The 19,795-nt window shown below is 44.3% G+C and overlaps 3 protein-coding genes across 10 annotated transcripts; 2 read left to right on the forward strand and 1 right to left on the reverse strand.

Annotated features, from left to right (window-relative positions):
- Positions 1–417: 417 nt before the first annotated feature.
- Positions 418–3,779, forward strand: tvp23b (trans-golgi network vesicle protein 23 homolog B (S. cerevisiae)). The gene is made up of 7 exons (XM_062413778.1): positions 418–508; positions 1,920–1,996; positions 2,198–2,342; positions 2,432–2,521; positions 2,629–2,754; positions 3,021–3,149; positions 3,239–3,779. Exons 1-7 carry the CDS (start codon positions 497–499, stop codon positions 3,263–3,265), a joined length of 606 nt encoding a protein of 201 aa, XP_062269762.1. The 5' UTR covers positions 418–496; the 3' UTR covers positions 3,266–3,779.
- A 710-nt stretch (positions 3,780–4,489) lies between these two features.
- exoc7 (exocyst complex component 7) lies at positions 4,490–13,453 on the forward strand. Of its 8 annotated transcripts, XM_062413770.1 has the most exons (21): positions 4,490–4,684; positions 4,924–4,989; positions 5,188–5,372; positions 5,445–5,550; positions 5,788–6,010; positions 6,118–6,285; positions 6,469–6,480; positions 7,685–7,777; positions 8,611–8,679; positions 8,853–8,998; positions 9,115–9,267; positions 9,366–9,464; positions 9,535–9,597; positions 9,748–9,814; positions 10,753–10,815; positions 10,893–11,013; positions 11,144–11,239; positions 11,319–11,382; positions 11,838–11,879; positions 12,008–12,141; positions 12,701–13,453. In XM_062413770.1, exons 1-21 carry the CDS (start codon positions 4,625–4,627, stop codon positions 12,801–12,803), a joined length of 2,133 nt encoding a protein of 710 aa, XP_062269754.1. In that variant the 5' UTR covers positions 4,490–4,624; the 3' UTR covers positions 12,804–13,453. The 8 variants fall into 8 exon arrangements, with proteins under 8 accessions (XP_062269754.1, XP_062269756.1, XP_062269758.1 ...); XM_062413772.1 differs by lacking the exon at positions 8,611–8,679; XM_062413774.1 differs by lacking the exon at positions 7,685–7,777.
- Positions 13,454–14,519: 1,066 nt separating this feature from the next.
- Positions 14,520–15,827, reverse strand: LOC133931726 (galanin receptor 2a). The gene is made up of 2 exons (XM_062378663.1): positions 15,508–15,827; positions 14,520–15,194 (listed from the first exon to the last, which is right to left on the reverse strand). The coding sequence occupies exons 1-2, from the start codon at positions 15,825–15,827 to the stop codon at positions 14,543–14,545; spliced, it is 972 nt and encodes a 323-aa protein (XP_062234647.1). The 3' UTR covers positions 14,520–14,542.
- Positions 15,828–19,795: the final 3,968 nt, after the last annotated feature.

Genomic DNA, 19,795 nt, shown 5'->3' on the forward strand with positions numbered 1-19,795 from the left:
TGTATAGACAGATAGATAGACAGATAGATGGATATAGAACAATTCATCTTGTTCACTCTGTATATTGTGAAATGTCGCTTTAAGGGAGTATTTCCTTATTTCCTTTTCTTTCGTGTGAATAACAGAACTGAATAAGTGAAATTTAACTTTAAAAAACTGAATAAAAATAATAGAAATATAATAGACCCACTATTATAGTGTGTGTTTCATAAACGCTGTATGGTTTTAGTGATATCATTTACTATATATATATATCAGTTTATAGAGTCTCACAAACCTCGAGAGTATGTCAAAGTTAATAATCTGATAGAATTATTATAACTTATATTGATCTTAAATCATTTAATTTAATAATATATTCAAACACTGAAGAAAAAGAATTTAAACTGACCGATGGTGACGTAGCACTAGACGTGGCAAGCTCAGACCACGTGACAGGCCTGGTAGTGACGTGTGAGTATGTAGCCGGAAGCAGGAAGAGACTTCACGTTTCACCATGCTAACAGATGTAAGTGACGTATTAATTGTTTTTATTTGTTTCTAACGCGTTAATGAGCGAAGCAGCGTCAGCTAACTTCAGCTAACTGCAGCTAACTGTAGCTAACATGCTAACAGAGCTACATACAGTGAGTTGATCAACATCCCTCCAGCTAATGGTGCTAATGCTAGCATGCTACGGTCCAGTCACTGTTAACTCCTCCGCTTCGTTAACTCGGGCTCATGTCATCGACTTTGAAACATCTCATCACTTCAGGTTTAGTTTTTGACAAACTCAGAGATGAAGTTTAACTTTTGGTTTCAGCGGGAAACACGTTTAAACTGTTCAGACAGAGGAAGCTAACGGTGGCTAACAGCTAGCTGCGTTAGCTTCTCTGCTTCCTCGTTGTTTATATCAACAAATTCACAGATTCAGTCAAATACCAAACTCCTGATGAAGCAGTTTAGTTATGTTCTGTTATATTTATCTCGTGTCTTGTTTTGACAACAGTGGAAATGTGTTGTTCCTGTATTTATCTTCAAACAACAAATAACACATAATACAAATAGAATCCAGTTGTAAACAGATTAAAACAATCTTCTGTTATATCTGTTAAATATTTGTTATGACTGTAAAAGTAAGACAACAGTCACAATGTGAATCATGTCTCTGCAAGAGTTTTATTTGTTGAGAATCATTGAACATTAGTGAACAATTCAAATGTTTTAATATCCGATTTATATATTTTATTCATCAAATATTAATATTCTGCTTGTAGCTGCTCATATGAGGCTGGAAATATTCTTATATCACCAAAAAAATTGAATATTTAACCTTATTTAGCATTTAGGAAACATATTGACATTTAACATATGGTCAATAGCAGCTGGAACTAGTTCTGTACACATTGAATAGTAATTATTGTTCTTTGTTGTAGAAATGATGCAAACAAATTAAACTGAAGACTGTTGTCATCAAATTTGAATGAATATCTTTGTGGAGCAAAATAATAATGTTTGACATTTTATAGATAAAACGGTTATTACTTAATTTCCCTTCGGGGATGAATAAAGTAATCTATCTATCTATCTATTAATCAAATCAATAACTGGAAGGTTACTGATAGTTGCAGCTTTGATGGCCGACAGTTGTTATGTTATCTTTTATAAATAGATTTGCTAACATTTGTTTGTTTTGTCTGAAAATCATGAACAATGTCTCCTAGAGTCGAAGAGTTCCCAAGATGGCGTCTTCAGATTAAAATAAGATGTAGCTGAATTTAAACTCATACTTTGTGATCACAGTCGGTTGTGAAACACACCACACTCTTATTGTGTCATATCACCCATGAGCCATCTGTGTATAAACAAGGATGAGGTTTCAGTGGAGTGTACATGTTGTGTCTCTGAGGGATTAATCGTCTTCCTTATTGATCCCTCAGGACGCCAACGATGAGGACGTCTCTCTGTTCGACGCAGAGGAGGACGCAGGGAAAAGGTCCAAGAAGTCGACTATCAAGTGAGTTTCCATAGACTTTACAAAGTTTCCCTCTGGACTTGAGGACCAGTTCATACTTGAAGATATGATGTTGTATGTTTGATATATGTGATTTAAAACAGACTCTTTTTGGAATAATTATAGCAATGTCTTAATTTATTCCCACCATGGGGATAAATGTTCCTTATTGCTTCATTAAATGTGTTGAACATCTGTCTCCAGGCATCCGGTGGCGTCCTTCTTCCACCTTTTCTTCCGGGTGAGCTCGGTCATCATCTACCTGCTCTGTGAGCATCTCAGTAGTAGTTTCATCGCCTGCATGGTGTCAATCATCCTGATGCTGTCATGTGACTTCTGGACAGTGAAGGTGCGTCTTATAATGCAATATTGAAAATGTAGGTAATTGTCATTTGTAGCATTGGTTCTGTTTCATATCCTTAATATCTGCGTTGACAGAACATCACTGGGAGGTTGATGGTTGGTCTCAGGTGGTGGAACCAGGTGGACGACGATGGACGGAGCCACTGGGTGTTTGAGTCCAGGAAGGTGAGATAGTCCTCAGTTGACCTCTTGATAAACACACTCGTTCACTGTCAGATGTCCTCATGATATTCACAGATGTCCTGACTGTGAGAATGTCCTGTTTTCTTCAGGCGACTGGGAAACAACATGCGTCAGACTCGGAGTCACGGATCTTCTGGCTCGGGCTGATTGTTTGTCCCGTCCTCTGGGTCATCTTCTCCTTCTTCACCATCTTTTCTTTCAGTATTAAATGGCTGGTAAGACCACAAATCCATTAATAGAATAAAAGGTTATCCTGGTCTATTTAGAGAAAATCCCATGACGATCAAATCATCATTGTGTTATTCCGTCTCAGTGCTTTCTTACAACAGCTGCAGACTCTGCGACTTAACATTAATTAAAAACATAAATCCAATCGGCCAACTGATAAATGACTCTGGCTCTACTGCCACCTTGTGTTGAAGTTTGGGATTTATTAGAGGTAAATGTAGAGCAACATGTGACGTCTTCTTCTTCCTCTCAGCCTGTCGTGATCATGGCCGTCGCGTTACAAGGGGCCAACCTGTACGGATACGTGCGGTGTAAAGTCGGAGGAAAGACCAACTTAAAGAACATGGCGACCAATTACTTCGGGCGACAGTTCCTCAAACAGGTGACTTGAGTTTTCAGAACAAGCTGAATATTAATGTTCTTGTTTTTTTCCCCACAAAGTCTTGATGTGTGTTGTCTTTTATTTTGCAGGCGCTGTCCAAAGAAGAGGAAACGTAGTGTGAAGCTCGGCGGTGTGAACATGTTTGCATTATTCTTAATGCTGTGATGTATATTCTTTTTGCAACTGGAACTGAACACGACAGACTGACTTTTTCTTTTTCTCTTTTCAATATAATGTTTGACACGATCGTTCCCAACAGAGAGTTTCCTCTGAGAGGTCAGAGGTCAGGTCGCTGTTTTCCTTCAGCAATAAACCCTCAAAGGCTTCCAACGATATTTTAGTGTAAACGCATGAAAAAGGAAAAAGTGCTTTAAATGTTGATCTGTAATTCGATGTGTTGTTTAGTTTCAGATATTTAATTTGTTTTCATTACATCTTAACTTTAATGTTTTTAACACTAGTGAAATATATAGTTTTTGAGGGGTTGTGTACAAACTTTATTTGTTTGTATAACAAACTTGGTTGTAAAGTAACAGTGTAAAATGTTCCAGGACATTTCTAAACATGAATGTAAAGAAAATTTACAAGAGAGAAACATCTTCTTTTTGTGCAAATAAATTTGTAACATTTTCCAACTGTTTGGTCTTTTTGTTTTAAGTTGTTATTTACAACCACACAAACTTAGATCAATCCGACACTTCAGATTTTTACAGTTTGTACAAATAAAACAAACAATAAGTGTAGTTATTTCATCCCAGGATGTTTCCAGTGGTCGAGGAAGAATTCAAATATTTTTCTTAGGTAACAGTAAATAAATCAAGTAACACAGCTTCAACGTGCTTCAGTAAATATTAATAATTGTTAAACAATTTAATTAAAATCATGACTAAAAAAACTTTGACAATTGGTGATTTTTCAGTATTTAATTCAGTTTTAATGTTAATTTAATATTTTAACAGCATTTTGTTATTTGACTTTCATTCTTTCATGTTTTCTTCAAAACAGAAATAAATGTCAAACTAATTAAGATAAATTAAAAAACTAAATTCTATTCATCATAACAAACATGGGAAGCGGAAGCGCTGTGTCAAAGACATACGTACCGGATGACTACCATATGCACCTTCAAAGTAAGGTAAAGCAGCTTTGGTTGTGTTCAAGACGAAGACATGTTTTTTCGTCATTTATGCAGAAAAATAAACTTAAAAAGTAAAAGGAACCAAATCCAGAAATAATCTGGTGAGTCTTTCTCTTCTTTTACTGTTTTCAATAAGTTGTGACTCATCTTTGACAGCATCACATTTTATTTTGAAATGCTAACCGGAATTCAGTACCTAGCTTGACAGTAGCCTTCCTCAACATTAGCTTCTCCAACGTTAGCTTCTGGGCGTCGTCGGTTGTTTATGATTTAAATCGGTGAATTATTCGGTTCTCAGTCACCGGAGATCTGTCCGGTAACGAGTCTCACTTCCGGGATGATTCCTACCGAAGATGCGTCCGCGAGGAAGAGAGAGATAGAAGATAAACTGAAACAGGTGAGAGACAGAGAAAGAAGATAGATAGAGAAAGAGAGAGACAGGTAGAGAGAGAGAGAGAGAGACAGGTAGAGAGAGACAGGCAGACAGACTAATAGAGAGACGGATAAAGAGAGAGAGAGACAACAGAGGGACAGAAGAAGTGTTTGTGTGTTTCGCTGACGTCACCTGATGTTGTTTACTGATCAGTAACATGTCAACAACATGTAAACAATCACATGTTGTGTTTGATGTTTCAGGAACAAGAGACTCTGTCGTTCATCAGAGAGAATCTGGAGAAGAGTGATCAGCTGACCAATGGCATGGTACACAGACACACACACAGACACACACAAACAGACACACACAACCCTGATGCAAAGTCCCTGACAGTTATTTGTTGTGAAGGTTCAAGGTGAAGGTTTTCAGATTTTTCTAGTTCTCAGATGTTTAAAGTTCATAATCCTCAGCGAGTGTCTTTCTTCTGTGATTGTCTCTAACTCTTGTCTTCTCCCTGGGGACAGGTCTCCATCCTGTCCTCGTTCGAGAGCCGCCTGATGCAGCTGGAGAACTCCATCATCCCCGTCCACAAGCAGACGGAGAACCTGCAGCGGCTGCAGGAGAACGTGGACAAGACGCTGTCGTGCATGGACCACGTCATCAGCTACTACCACGTGGCCAAGGACACGGACAGGATCATCCGGGAGGGGTGAGGCGTCCTCTATGTCCCTGTGTGTCCTCTGCAGATGATGTGAGAAACTGACCGTTGTCTCTGTTGCAGACCCACGGGCCGACTGGACGAGTACCTGGCCTGTATCGCCAAGATCCAGAAAGCTGTGGAGTACTTCCAGGACAACAACCCCGACAGCCCGGAGCTCAACACAGTGGTACAGTCTGTTCCTGTTTCACATGTCAATGATCCATTATAAAATGTCCTCTCCTCTTTCACAGTGAAACTCTCCCTCGCCATTCTTCTGTTTTAGTGTTTTTATTATTTAATTCCTCAGTTCCAGTGAGAAGGTTCCAGATGAACCATAGTGTAAAGAGATGAAAGGTTCACTTTGTGTCTGTGATCCTGATCAATCAGAAAACCCCTGAGAGCAGATGTTTCTCCTCCTCTGCAGAAAGCTCGTTTTGAGAAGGGCAAGGAGCTTCTGGAGGGCGAGTTCCGCAGCCTGCTGACCCGCTACAGTAAACCCGTCCCCCCCATCCTCATCCTGGACGCCATCAGCGTGGACGAGGAGCTGGAGGTGCAGGAGGAGGTGCTGCTGGAACATCTGCCTGAGGCCGTGCTCCAGGACATCATCTGCATCGCCGGCTGGCTGGTGGAGTACGGACGCAACCAGGGTGAGGACTTCATCTGTCCTTCTTTGTCCATGTTGTCTGTCTCTCCAGCGTCCTCCCTCAGCCGGCGCCACTTCCTGCTCCTCTAACATCTCGTCTCCTCTCCTCAGACTTCATGAACGTCTACTTCCAGATCCGGTCCAATCAGCTCGATCGATCCATCAAAGGCCTGAAGGATCATTTCCGCAAGAACAGCGCCTCCTCGGGGATCCTCTACTCCCCCGCGGTCCAGACCAAACGCAAGGACACGCCCACCAAGAAGGCGCCGAAGAGACCAGGTCAGCAGCCGATCAACCTGGAGCTCCGCCTCCGTCTGTGATTCTGCTTAATGTCGTGAACGAGATGAAAACACTCGTCAGATAAACGTCTTTATTCATTGATGATCCTGTTCCCCGCCGCCTCACACGCTGACTAACCCTTCATCCTCTTCCTCTCTCATAATCCCTGTGTCGTGATGACAGTCTTCATCCCAGGTAAACTCCAGCCTCAGTGTGCGCTGCTTGCTTCTGTGTGTGTTAGCAGCGAGACGTAGGAGAGTGGATTTGTTCCCTGGACAAACGTAGAGTGTTCGTGTAGCAGCCGGGGCTTTCATGATGTCGTGCACGGGGGGGGGGAAGTCAGCAGTGAGTTCAAAGTACTGAGCTCAGCGGGAGTTTACCAATAAATCATATTATCTTCTCAGGCTCATTTCATCCGTAGTTTCTCACGTCTCCAGAAAGAGGAAACAGATTCAGATGAAGCTGATCAGGAAGAAGGTTAAAGTCAGGAAGCTGTGGAGGGCGTAAGAAAGAATCAGACAAACTATTATGTATTTTTATTGTTTGCTATTTAAGTCATAAAGCAGCAGGAGAAGTGAAATATGATGTCACTCATCCTGTTTCCTGAATCAATCATTATTTGATTTCGTGTGATGAGAACTTGCTGCTGAGCTGCTGCTGCTTCACCATGAAACTAAAGGTTTCCACTGTGTGTGTGAGTGAGTGCTGCAGAGTGGATGTGTGTCTGTGTGTGTGTCTGTGTGTTCTTTTATTAACGAAATGCCACAAACACTCACACCCAAATAATTCGGAGTTCCAGAAAGTAACAGAAAATAGTCATGAACTCGTCAGTCGTCATATATTAATATGTTTTTTAAAGATGAACTTTTGGCGTTGGGGCCGTCCTGACTCTGAGGTTATCGTGTCATCCTGCCCCCTGGTGGCTGAACCACATGAAATCAGTGAATGCAGCTTTACGTGTGCGACTTGTTAACTAACTCACTAACGGAGCCGGAAGACGAATCGTGAACTGGACTGAACTTTGTGTTTCCTCCGTGTTGTAGCTGTTTCTGTTTTATTCATGTTTGTGATGTGAACTGTGGATTTGAACTGTTTTGTGTGTTTCATGTTTAAAACTGATCTAACCTGTTTATTCTGCTCTTACGTCACCTGGTTACACTGTGTTGTAGTTCATGTGTCCCCGCGGCTCTGTCTATCACCTGGTCTCCCTGTTGTGGTGTTAGGCTGTGCCCCCCCCCTCTGCCGGTGGAGGGATGTGGTGTCGGTTGTTCCATCTCTCACTTCCGAGCTCTTCCTTCTCTTTCTTCTTCTTCTGTTTCCTGGCTGTCTGGACCTCGCTGCCTCCTCTTCCTCCTCCTCCTCCTCCTCCTCTGGACTCTGTCTCTGTTCACGGGAGCAGGGACCATTCGAAAGGCTCAGAACCTTCTGAAACAGTACTCACAGCATGGGCTGGATGGGAAAAAGGGGGGCTCTAACCTCACTCCTCTGGAAGGTAACGCACCTCGCTCTCTGTCCTCCTCCTCCTCCTCCTCCTCCTCCTCCTCCTCCTCTCTGTTGTTTGTTCAGAGCAACAGGAGAACTGAAAACAGCTTCTACTCACCACAGGTGTTTAATGACACTTAGATCATAACAGAGAAACAGACATTGTAGAAAAAGAAGTCAGAAATCTGTTATTGTGGATTTTTAACATGAAAGGTATTGTTATGAGAAACTGCAGTAAAATTAAATACAAAGGCAAATTCTTTATTCAATATCTTAACAATACATTTTTTTATTTCTATTTAACAAAACCCAAATCATGATTTTATGAATTGCTAACCCACACCACACAGAGTTCCTGCTGTTCCACCGATGGACAGCTGGTGGCAGTAGTGAGGCAGAGCAGCAGTCAAGGCAGGACAGAAGAAGACTGGGCGAGGAAACACTTTTCAAATTGTTCGTAAATTAAGTTTTAAAAACATTGTTTGTTGTCACGGTAGAAACAAAGGGCATTCTGGGAAATGTAGTGAGTCGGTAAACCTGTGGTGAAGTAGAAGCTGTTTGTGTTACAGCTGTTTTCTAACAAACACTCTAACTTTACACTTTGAGACACACACACACACACACACAGCACAAATGTCTGTGGGCGCTTCACCCCCCCCCCCCCCCGCCCCCCCCCGCCGCTGGGAGTGGGCGTGTCCTGCTTCCTTCCCCCCCTCCGCCCCCTGGTGCTTGGTGGTGGTCGGTACAGTCGTACCAGGTTCAGGTTTGTCCCTCTGGTCTAGTCACGACCCCCCCGTGGTTTGACTAGACCTGTCTCCCTGCTGTCCCACCCCCACCCACCAGGTTACGATCACGACCCGCGGGTCAAACATCACAGTGACGCTCTGACCGAGAAGCACGGGGCCGCCGCAGGTGAGTGACGGGAACACGTGGGAAACAGCAGGAAGGAACACGTCCGGTGTATTTCACAATAAAAGATCTCAGCTGCAGCTTCCACACATCTCAGTCACATTAGCACACACACATAGTGGCCGCGTGTGAAGCTGCTTCCTGTCTGACGCCGTGTCTCCTCGTGTTCCTCTCAGGGAAAGACGACGTCCTGGACATCGAGATCGACTCGTACATCCACTGCATCAGCGCCTTCGTGAAGCTGGCGCAGAGCGAGTACGCCCTGCTGACGGAGATCATCCCCGAGCACCACCAGAAGAAGACCTTCGACTCCCTCATCCAGGTCCCACATGAAGATTCAACATCTGACGAGAACAAAACCTAAACCGAACCAGAGATCGTTTCTTCTTCAGCTGCTTTTTCATTTCTGTGTACGTGTGTTTCCTTCTTTGTCCACAGGAGGCGCTGGACAACCTGATGCTGGAGGGAGACAACATCGTGTCGGCGGCTCGCAGAGCCATCATGCGTCACGACTACTCAGCCGTGCTCAGCATCTTCCCCATCCTCCGACACCTGAAGATGAACAAGGCGGAGTTCGACTCCACGCTGCAGGTCTCCTCAGCGACGCCCCCTCGTCTCCACAGCGTCCACAGGCCGGGACATGATAATAATGAGTGTGTCTGTTTGTGTGTCTGTTTGTGTGTGAGCAGGGAACAGCCGCGAGCACCAAGAACAAGCTGCCCACGCTCATCACCTCCATGGAGACCATCGGAGCCAAAGCTCTGGAGGAGTTCGCCGACAGCATCAAGGTGAGACGCCGCCGCCGCTCAGGTGTCCATCGCTTCTCACTGAGTTACTGACTGAACCCTGTCTCCACAGAACGACCCTGATAAAGAGTACAACATGCCCAAAGACGGGACCGTGCACGAGCTCACCAGCAACGTAAGCCCCCCCCCCCCCCCCCCCCACAGGCACCCAGCTGTTTGTCCGAGCGGTCTCCATGGCACTATGTTGGTTTAATCAATGAGCCACGGCGTCGCTCGCCCTGACCTCTCTCTCTCTCTCTCTCTCTCCCTCTCCCCCCCCTCTCAGGCGATCCTGTTCCTGCAGCAGCTGCTCGACTTCCACGAGACGGCCGGAGCCATGTTGGCGTCACAAGGTACAAACCGTTAGCTCGGGTTAGCGTAGCGCTCCGGCTGCTTTGTTGATCTTCAGGTGGAAACTTCACGACTTCACAAACTGGAACATCAGAGTCGTTCTTCTTTAAGCTTCAGTCAACACAAACACAGAGTTAACGTCTGAACAGGTCCTGAATCAGATCCGTCGTCTGGATCCCAGAGAGTTCAGCTTCATTTCTGTGCTACAGGAGGAAGTGGAGTCGTGTCGTCCATCTTTAAAAACAGTCCCAGTGCACGAATGAGCAGCTTCCTGTTTGTGACTCTGATGTGTTTCCTCCTCCGCTGCTGCTCTTCCTCTTCCTCCTTCCTCCTCTTCCTCCTTCCTCCTCCTTCCTCCTCCCTCTGTGACCGACTCTTGTTTTCAGATTTCAGCCTCAGTTAAACTTCAGACTGTTTCCTCGTTGTTTTTCTAATCTCTTCACATTTGAAGTTTGTAAAATCAGCAGCCGAGGTCTCAGGTTGATCACAGCTTCACTCCTCCTCCTCCTCCTCCTCCTCCTCCTCCTCTTCCTCCTCCTCCTCCTCCTCTTCCTCCTCCTCCTCGCTGCCTGGCTGATGACTGTTTGCTTTTCTCTGCACTAACTAATCTCTTCTAACCTTTTTGCACTTGTGCCTCTTCTCTCTTCTCTTCTTCCTCGCCTCGGCCCTTTTAGTTCTGGGGGACACTTACAATATTCCTTTAGACCCCCGAGGTAAGCACCAGCCCGTGTAGGCCCCCCCCACCCTCAGTGTTGTGACCATGCTCTTCATCACATGAAGAAGACGCTGTGATGTGCATGTGCTGAAGTTCGTCTATTGAAATGAATACCGATCTTATAAAGAATTGAATTCATCCAACCATTAATCTAAATAAATATAAGATTAAATGAAACAGTGAAAGTTGTTTGAAGCTAAAAGTTTCTGTTTGTATTTTCTCCAGAGACGAGTTCTGCCAGCAGCTACACCTCCGACTTCAACAAGAGGCTCCTCAGCACCTACATCTGTACGTACTCTGTTTCTCTGTGATCCCCCCCCCCCCCGGGCTCCTCGTCTCTAACTTAACGTTTTGAACTCTTTCAGGTAAAGTTCTTGGAAACCTGCAGCTGAACCTGCTCAGTAAATCCAAAGTGTACGAGGACTCGGCGCTGAGCGCCATCTTCCTCCACAACAACTACAACTACATCCTCAAGTCTCTGGAGAAGTGAGTGGGAGCCTCAGACCAGTTCCTGCTGTTAAACACCGACATGGAAATCACATGTGAAATGAACGTGAGTTATTAGTAGAGAATGAAGAACTGTTCTCAGATCTGTTTGTGTCCGGTGGCTGTTCAGGTCTGAGCTGATCCAGCTGGTGACCGTGACCCAGAAGAAAGCTGAGAGTTCGTACCGGGAGCTGATCGAGCAGCAGATCCAGATGTACCAGCGCAGGTAACGTGTCAGAACCTCACCAGATGTTCCTGGTGTCCGTCCCGTCTGAGTCTTAACCCCACGTCCTCCCTCCTCTCAGCTGGCTGAAGGTCACAGAGCACCTGACGGACAGGAACATGCCCGTCTTCCAACCTGGCACCAAGGTCAGAACTTTATCATCCGTCCTCCTGGGGAACAGCAAACATTCCCCCGCTCTGATACACACGTGTCAACTTCCACACGCCTGTATGATTTCTAACTGCTCCAGTTCAGCAGAGGCCCGTGAGGCTCCAGGCTCTGGGACACTAACTATCACACAAACTATCACACAAACTATCACACTAACTATCACACAAACTATCACACAAACTATCACACAAACTATCACACAAACTATCACACAAACTATCACACAAACTATCACACAAACTATCACACAAACTATCTCAAAAGAATTAAGCAGTTGTAGAATTTAAAGTAAATTGAGAGAAATAGAATTTAAGAATCAGAATTTACACATATGTCTACTTTTGTACTTTTTATTAACTTGTTTCCTCGGTGAGTCAAGTTGCTTTTTGCTTTTTGTCGTGAACGTAACTGAACCCTCTTCTTCCTGCAGCTGAAAGATAAAGAGCGACAAGTGATTAAAGACAAATTCAAGGTGAGCATCTCCCTCGACACCACACATCCAAATACCTGTGCACATTCCAGCAGCTGATAGAACCCCCCCCCCCCCCCCCCCCTCCGGTGGCAGCAGAGTGTGAAAGTGAACGTGTGTCCGTCTCTCAGGGTTTTAACGACGGGCTGGACGAGTTGTGTAAGACTCAGAAGGGTTGGGCCATTCCCGACAAGGAGCAGCGGGACTCGATCCGCCGGGCCCAGAGGAGAGTGGTGTCGGACACGTACCGGGCCTTTCTGCAGCGGTGAGACACAGAATAAATCAACACAGATGGGTTAATTAGGAGTTTTCAATTATTAGTGTTATCTCATATTTTTCATACGATAAAAGAAGTTCCACAGATTTACTCTGGAAACTTTAATTTACCTCAAGTGTGTCACATAATCAATTAATAATTCATGAGAGGAAAAATCTCATTGACTTAATATTTAATAATGTATTTTAAAATAGAACTGAAATGATTCGCAGATCGACTGAGAATAATTAACTAATAATTATTCTCTGTTTCCCCCAGTATGAGAATTTTTTAAATTTAGTATTATTATAAAATGAAAAACATCCTTGAGGTTTGATTTGTTTGTTGCAGCATAATCATCAAATTATTATTATTATGATGTGGAATATGAATATGAATAAAGAAGTTTCCATTTAAGTTATTAAGTTGATAATTAAATAAGTTACATTTGAGCAAAACAGTTAATTGTTTTTTTGTGATAAATCAAAGTTTCCTTCATTCAAAGTAAAGATCAGACTGAACTTTGTTTCTTCTCATCTCTCACCTCTGTTCGTCGTGTTTCTTCCAGTTGTGCAAACGTTTCTTTCACCAAGAACCCGGAGAAGTATCACAAGTACCGACCGGAGGAGGTGGAGGAGATGATCGAGAAGCTGTTCGACACGTCCGCCTGAGAAGACCTTCAACAGACTCGTCTTCAAACTGTCCGATGAAGATTTGAACAAAGAGGAACCAACGATGTGTAATTATGTAATTTATCAAATAAAGGGAAATGTGAATTCACTGGAGGTTCTGTTGACGACGCAGCACTGAGCAGATCATTAGATCACAACAAACACATGAAACAACCTCAGACCTGAACAGATCTGATTTGTTATCTGCGTTTGTGTGAGTTCCTTGTTGTTGTCAGCTCCAGATTGAAGTGTGTCTCTCACAGATTGTGTTTGTGTTCTGAGGAAACATCATTAGAGCTCCGAGCCTCCAGGTCGAGTTCTCTGAAGCTTCTTCTTCAAGGGAAACGAGAGAGAGAGAGGGGGGGGGGGGTAGAGAGCAGCAGGCGAACTCGTTACTGAGAACAACTGTTCTGAGGTCTGGTTTCCATGGGGATGAGGTATTGACAGCTTGTTGTTTGTTGTTGTTCTGGTGAGAATGTCAAAATCATTTTTAATATAAACATATATTTACTGCAGCTTTAGAGACGAGGATCAGAAACGTTAGATAAGAGTTTGATTCTGTGTGAAACTGGAAAGTCACAGAATCGTCAGCACTGATTTATCAACTTTAATTCATGTAAATAAAAAATTGCTGCAGATAAAAATATAAATGTCATTGTTTTTTTTAACTGACACAAACTGGTGGGGGGACCTGGTTTGGGTCACGATGTGGTTTTTAAAAAGCATCATGATTTCTGATATTAAGGAAACTGAAGTTTATGAGTGTGTGTGATTTTGTTCGGATTGAATCTTGTGAATTTAAATGTGGAATCTTCTGATGTAAGGTTATATATATATTTATATAGATGGATACTTTATTAATCCCGTGGGAAATTCAGAAAATATACAGCCTAACATCAGGAGTCCCTGCTGTGTTTCACATTTAGAAACTGACCTCGTCATGAACTCATGATTTATGATTCGAGATTTTTATTATCAAATGCACAACAATAACATTAAGCAGTCGCTGGCAGTGAAATGTCAGTGATGTGTCATGTTGTTGCTGAGCAGACAGAGAAGACGGTCACGTAACAACCTGAGGGATTTAATATTTACACTGAGACATTCACATTAAATCTGACTTCATAGAAAACACAACTTACATTACAACAAATCATGTTCTGTGACACTGGGACCAGAGCTGCACGACAAAACCAGTCAGATACTCAACATCCAGTGAGTTCAACTGGTTTCTGAAACCTCAACATCACAGGAAATATCACTGAGGTTTAAACACGATACTAAAGACGAGAAATCCATTAATTATGATTTTAAACAGAAATAGTGACGATTATTTTACTCAAAGTAAATTGCTGCTTTTCCTCTAATTCTCTGAAATGATTTTCACAATAAAACATAATAAAAATACTTGAGAATCTTATAAACCATGAGCGACACCTGCTGGGACCTGATAAAGAACCAGGAGACACAGAATCATCTCCTTCATCTTCTTCCATATGAAGATGACCTGTGTCTAGTTGGACGTCTCTCTCTGTCTCTCTCTAGTTGGATGTCTGTCTGTCTGTCTCTTTCTCCCTCCCTCTCTCCCTCTCTCTCTCTCTCTCTCTCTCTCTCTCTCTCTCTAGTTGGACGTCTCTCTCTGTCTCTCTCTAGTTGGATGTCTGTCTGTCTGTCTCTCTCTCTCTGTCTCTCTCCCTCTCTAGTTGGAAGTCTCTCTCTCTCCCTCCCTCTCTCTCTCTCTAGTTGGACGTCTCCACGCTGCAGACCGGGTCCACCACCTGGACCACGTGCACCTTGTTGCTCTCCCTCCTCCTGCTCCTCCTCTGCTTCCTGCAGATGAACACCTTCCTGAAGCCCTTGCGGAAGTGCTTGGAGACGAGGGCGTAGACGATGGGGTTGAGGCAGGAGTTGGTGTAGGACAGCAGGTGGGACAGGATGCGGAGGACGTAGGTGGTCTGGTTGAGGGGGAACCGGCCCGACCACATGCAGAGGATGATGAGGTGATGGGGCAGCCAGCAGAGGCAGAAGAGCGCCGTGACGATGAGGATCATCTTGGTGACCTTACGTCTGGCCCGTCGGGATTCGGACACGTCCTTCACGGGCTCCACGCTGGTCCACAGGTACCGCACGGTGCGGGCGTAGGCGAGGCTGAGCACCAGGACGGGAACCAGGTATCCGAACAGGAAGGTGCTCACGTCCATGACGAGGCGTGGCGTGGCCTCCCAGGCCGGGATACACACCACGGTGCCCCCCAGCTCCAACTGGGAGTAGTAGCTGAGGTACGGCCCCGAGAAAACCAGTGACACGGCCCAGATCAGGCAGATGGAGGCCAGGGCGTTCTTTGGGGTTCTCATCCCTCTGGAGCTGAGAGGGAAGCAGATTGCCAGATACCTGGAGGAGCAGGAGATGGAGGAGGTCAGACAGGAAGGAGTCATGAGAGGAGGTGGACACGTGGAGCTGGAATGAAGATGGAACAGGGTTCACGCTCATGGATATGAACCATCTGTACCTCAGGGCTTTATTCAAGATGCAGACATGAATGCATCTTGTGTTGTATATTTAAATCATTAACTTTTCTGTGCTGAACACAAAGTGACTTCATCTTTCTACCATCGAGCCCTCGCTGGACTCAGATCAGAACAAACATGGACCCATGATCCACAGTTACAGTAAAGTTGTGTGGGAACATCTGGAGGAGACGCACCTGTCCACAGACACCGCCGCCAGGGTGAAGATGCTCGCGTGCATGGTGAGGAAGATGAAGAAGTGCACGAGCCTGCACAGCACGGGTCCGAACAGCCACTGGTCCAGGGTGTACACGGTGGCCTGGAAGGGGACGCACAGCACGATGAAGCCCAGGTCCGCCAGCCCCAGGTTGAGGATGAACAGGTTGGTGGTGTTCAAGGTTCCGCTCCCACACAGGACCGCGAGCACCAGCGAGTTCCCCGCGGTGCCGAGCACGAAGAGCAGCGAGAAGCCGGAGGACACGAGCAGCGACTCGGTTCTCCACGAAGAGGAGTTCATCTTCATCCTCTGTTCACGAAGAGGAGTTCATCTTCATCCTCTGATGCTGCTGCGCAAAGAGTGAGCCGCGCGTCCTCTGAGCACCTGTAGGTTCTCTATCACTTTCAGGTCTTCTATGTAAAGAGCCTTGAGATACTATATCAGTATTATTATTTTATTTTATAGTATACTATCATTTGGCACAATACAAATAAAACGAATATATTATTTTGATATTTCTATTAATTCCTCTTTTTAATGGCCATTCAAATATAAAACTAAGCATTTCTTTGTAAATTAATTTGTGAATAAATGTATAAATAGATATTTTATATTGTTAAATTATTTTAGATTTTCACTTTGCATTGTCCTGCAGCCATGAAAAGAATTATGAATATCTAATAATTATTTCCACCTGTTGTCTCTAGTGAGCCCAGCCTGCCTCCTAGTGTTCAGACTGAACCACTGCAGCAGTTAGTGGAAGTTATTTATTTACTGAAAAATCATTTACTTTTCATATTGAGATATTTTCCTGAATCCTTTTTAATTCATGATGAATCATTTCCACTGAGAAGATTTTCTGCTCAGTACAACTTGAGTCATAGAACAATGACTCACTGGTATGCACATTGTAAATATGTAGACACACTCAAACACACACACACACCTGCACGTTTTAGTTTTGATACATTACTTATGACTGATATGTTTGTTTGATATTTTTAGACAGATGTGTTCCCTCGACGATTCCGCTCTGATTGTTCATGTGTTGACCAGCAGATGGCAGCAGAATCACATTGTAAAACATCTGGAGGACACACGCACACACACACACACACACACGCAAACACTCTCTCACACACACAAACACTCTCACACAAACACACACACTCTCTCTCTCACAAACACACTCTCTCTCTCACACTCTCTCTCTCACACACACACACACAAACACTCTCTCTCTCCCACAAACACACACAAACACTCTCTCACAAACACTCTCTCTCTCTCACACAAACACACACAAACAATCTCTCACAAACACTCTCTCTCTCTCTCACACAAACACACACAAACACTCTCTCACAAACACTCTCTCTCTCTCACACAAACACACACACTCTCTCTCTCACACACTCTCTCTCTCTCTCACACACACACTCTCTCTCTCTCACCCACACAGAATCTATTCTAAGCGTCTGTGATATATCTCCGGTCAGTGAGTGGTCTGTCCTGTCGGTGCTGATGAGGAGGCAGGTGATGACCTGGTGCTTGATGCTCGTCTGTGTGTGAGAAGAAGTCTGAGGTTGTGATGTCACATCAGATATGAAGGATCAGCTCTGACCTCTGGAAAGGTCCTGGTGTCACTGGAGGAGTGAATCCCTCAGGTGTCAGATCGAGACTCACCTGAGTCATGTTTGTGATCTGCTGCCCCCCCTCCAGGCAGGAAATGACATCACAGTGAAGTCTGTGCGTTCATTGGCTGAGCAGCTGAGGAATGTCGAGGAGCCGGCGGTGGCCAGACGCCACCGACTGGCAGCGGCCACACATGGGAATATTTGAAGTTTAATCAGAAGAAATCAGTCTGAGGCAACGGGTCTGACCAAGAATGAACAACACAATTAACAGAACCAAGGCGGCTGCAGCAGATGAATCGATTTACAGACGTCTGCGTTGAAACATCTCATGAAGGTGGAAATATCAAGAAGAAGCTGCATTTAAAAAGAGACTCTTCGTGAGTCTTCTTCTCTTCATGACTCTTCTTCTGTTCATGAGTCTTCTTCTCTTCATGACTCTTCTTCTGTTCATGAGTCTTCTTCTCTTCATGACTCTTCTTCTCTTCATGACTCTTCTTCTCTTCACCGAGGCCCCAGCTGAAGATCAAGATCAGTGATTCTCTGGGAAACAGTCAAAGTGTTAAAAAACCTCAGAGCTCTAAATGTTAAAGAGTTTCTGACTGAGACGACTTCTTTCAATGTTTCACGTAATGTTGAGGTTTTATTTGTGTGATTTTGTTGTGTTGAAAAATAACCACAAAGGAAAAGGATCACACTGTTCAGGAGCTGGGTCTTCTCTCTCCATGAGTCTTCTTCTATTCATGGCTCCTCTTCTCTTTGTGAGTCTTCTCTCTCCATGAGTCTTCATCTCTTCATAGTTCTTCTCTTCAAGAATCTTCTTCTCATCATGGGTCTTCTTCTCTTTGTGAGTCTTCTTCTCTTCAAGAATCTTCTTCTCTTCGTGAGTCTTCTTCTCTTTGTGAGTCTTCTTCTCTTTGAGAGTCTTTGTCTTTTCATGGGTCTTCTTCTCTTCGCTAGTCCTCTTCTCTTCGTGGGTCTTCTTCTCTTCAAGAATCTTCTTCTCATCTTGGGTCTTCTTCTCTTCGTGAGTCTTCTTCTCTTCGTGGGTCTTCCTCTCTTCGTGAGTCTTCTTCTCTTCGTGAGTCTTCTTCTCTTCGTGAGTCTTCTTCTCTTCGTGGGTCTTCTTCTCTTCATGGGTTTTTCTCCGTCTTCCTCCCACAGTCCACAGACATGCAGATTGTTGTCGGCCCCCACACCACCCTCTATAATAAAAGTGTTATAGATGGAAAGCTGGATTCAACTTTTTCCACAAACCCCTTTTTGCACCTTCTTCTTCTTCTTTTCTTTTTTTGAATGAACTTAGTTCAAACCCTTTGAAGAGTTGTCAGGACCTGCAGATGACCAGCTCCAGGGGGCCGGCAGAGCCAATCCTCAGTGTTTGTGGAAATGAACGACCATGGCGCTGGTTTCTGCATTTCCTCCAGGCCACAACCTCACACATCATGATTCCCTCATTAAGTCCGATTCCAACCCACAAGTGTCAACACTCGCCGGGAAGCCGATCGAGGAGCGCTGACCTAAAACCATCGGCTCCTCTGATGCTCGTCTGCTCGAGCGGCCAAAACCTCATCGCAAAACTGAGGCGGTCAAACCTCCTGCTAACGAAGAGCCACACACACGCTGCTGCCGCCCTGCTGATCGTCCCACACTTCAGAAATAGCGTGAGCTTTTAATATCCGCGTGTGTCCAGTGGATCACGTCAGCGCCTTGGGAGAGAGGCTCAAGGAGTGTTTCATTAGAACCTGTACCATTAAAACCCGCTGGCTGCGTCCGGGCTTTGGCTCTAATGTCCCCTCTCTTTTATGAGGCCAGTTATGATCCTAAAATCGATGCAGGAAACTGAAGTGGAGGAGCTGGAGGAGGGAAGCGGAGCCGTGACCTCCTCAATAAAAAGCAGCGCTGGTGTTTGTGTGGTTATTTACATCGTGGCTCCGCTCTACGTTGAGGGTCAACGCTGCGTTCATCTGTAGAGCGTCAGGACACGTGCTCTGTGTTGACTCATTAAGAAGAAGTCTTAATATCAGTGAAACTAACCATTATTGATGTGTTCATTATTCATATTAAAATCTTTACAGGGATTATTTTACATCTGGAAGTTTTTGTGCATCATGTTTTGGACATTTTGTTAGTCGTGTTTCATCTGGAACAAAAAGACAATTTAATAACAATTTGATTTCAGTTCTCGGGCCTTAATTAACTAGAGGCTGTAAAGTTAATGGAGCAAAGATGAGCCACATGTCACGGTGAAGTAATAAGCAAGTAATAAATTGGTTTCAAATTAAATAAATAAGGAAAGTTGGTTCTGAGAATTCCCACTGAAATGTTCCAATGAAAATAACCACGAGGTTTAAGTGTGTTAATTTGTGGTTGTTTAAGTTAATGTTTGAAACTAAACCTCTGTGTAGAATCTCAGACGTGTTAAATCGGACACGGAGCTGTAACTCAGATTCTCTGCCACCTTTACCCAGTGGTTACTTGCGGTATTGCAACAAATAAATCGCTTGTGTATTTTTATCACCAACAATCAGTTTGTGTTATCATCTGTGTTTGTTTGTTCGATAGCAGGATTACACAAAAACTCCTAGATCGATTTCCAACCTTGTTTTTGTATGAGGGATGTGGTTCTAGTTC

Source organism: Platichthys flesus, chromosome 20 (genome assembly GCF_949316205.1).
Source record: "Platichthys flesus chromosome 20, fPlaFle2.1, whole genome shotgun sequence".
Lineage (NCBI taxonomy): Eukaryota > Metazoa > Chordata > Actinopteri > Pleuronectiformes > Pleuronectidae > Platichthys > Platichthys flesus.

Excerpts from the sequence above, each read along its gene's own strand:
- tvp23b (XM_062413778.1), top strand. Across the intron at positions 1,997-2,197 it reads TCCAAGAAGTCGACTATCAA|GCATCCGGTGGCGTCCTTCT; the intron begins GTGAGTTTCCAT and ends ATCTGTCTCCAG. Across the intron at positions 3,150-3,238 it reads GGCGACAGTTCCTCAAACAG|GCGCTGTCCAAAGAAGAGGA; the intron begins GTGACTTGAGTT and ends TTTATTTTGCAG.
- exoc7 (XM_062413770.1), top strand. The coding sequence starts at position 4,625 with ATGATTCCTACCGAAGATGCGTCCGCGAGGAAGAGAGAGATAGAAGAT. Across the intron at positions 4,990-5,187 it reads ATCAGCTGACCAATGGCATG|GTCTCCATCCTGTCCTCGTT; the intron begins GTACACAGACAC and ends CCCTGGGGACAG. Across the intron at positions 9,815-10,752 it reads AGCCATGTTGGCGTCACAAG|AGACGAGTTCTGCCAGCAGC; the intron begins GTACAAACCGTT and ends TATTTTCTCCAG.
- LOC133931726 (XM_062378663.1), bottom strand. The coding sequence starts at position 15,827 with ATGAACTCCTCTTCGTGGAGAACCGAGTCGCTGCTCGTGTCCTCCGGC. Across the intron at positions 15,195-15,507 it reads GCGGCGGTGTCTGTGGACAG|GTATCTGGCAATCTGCTTCC; the intron begins GTGCGTCTCCTC and ends CTGCTCCTCCAG.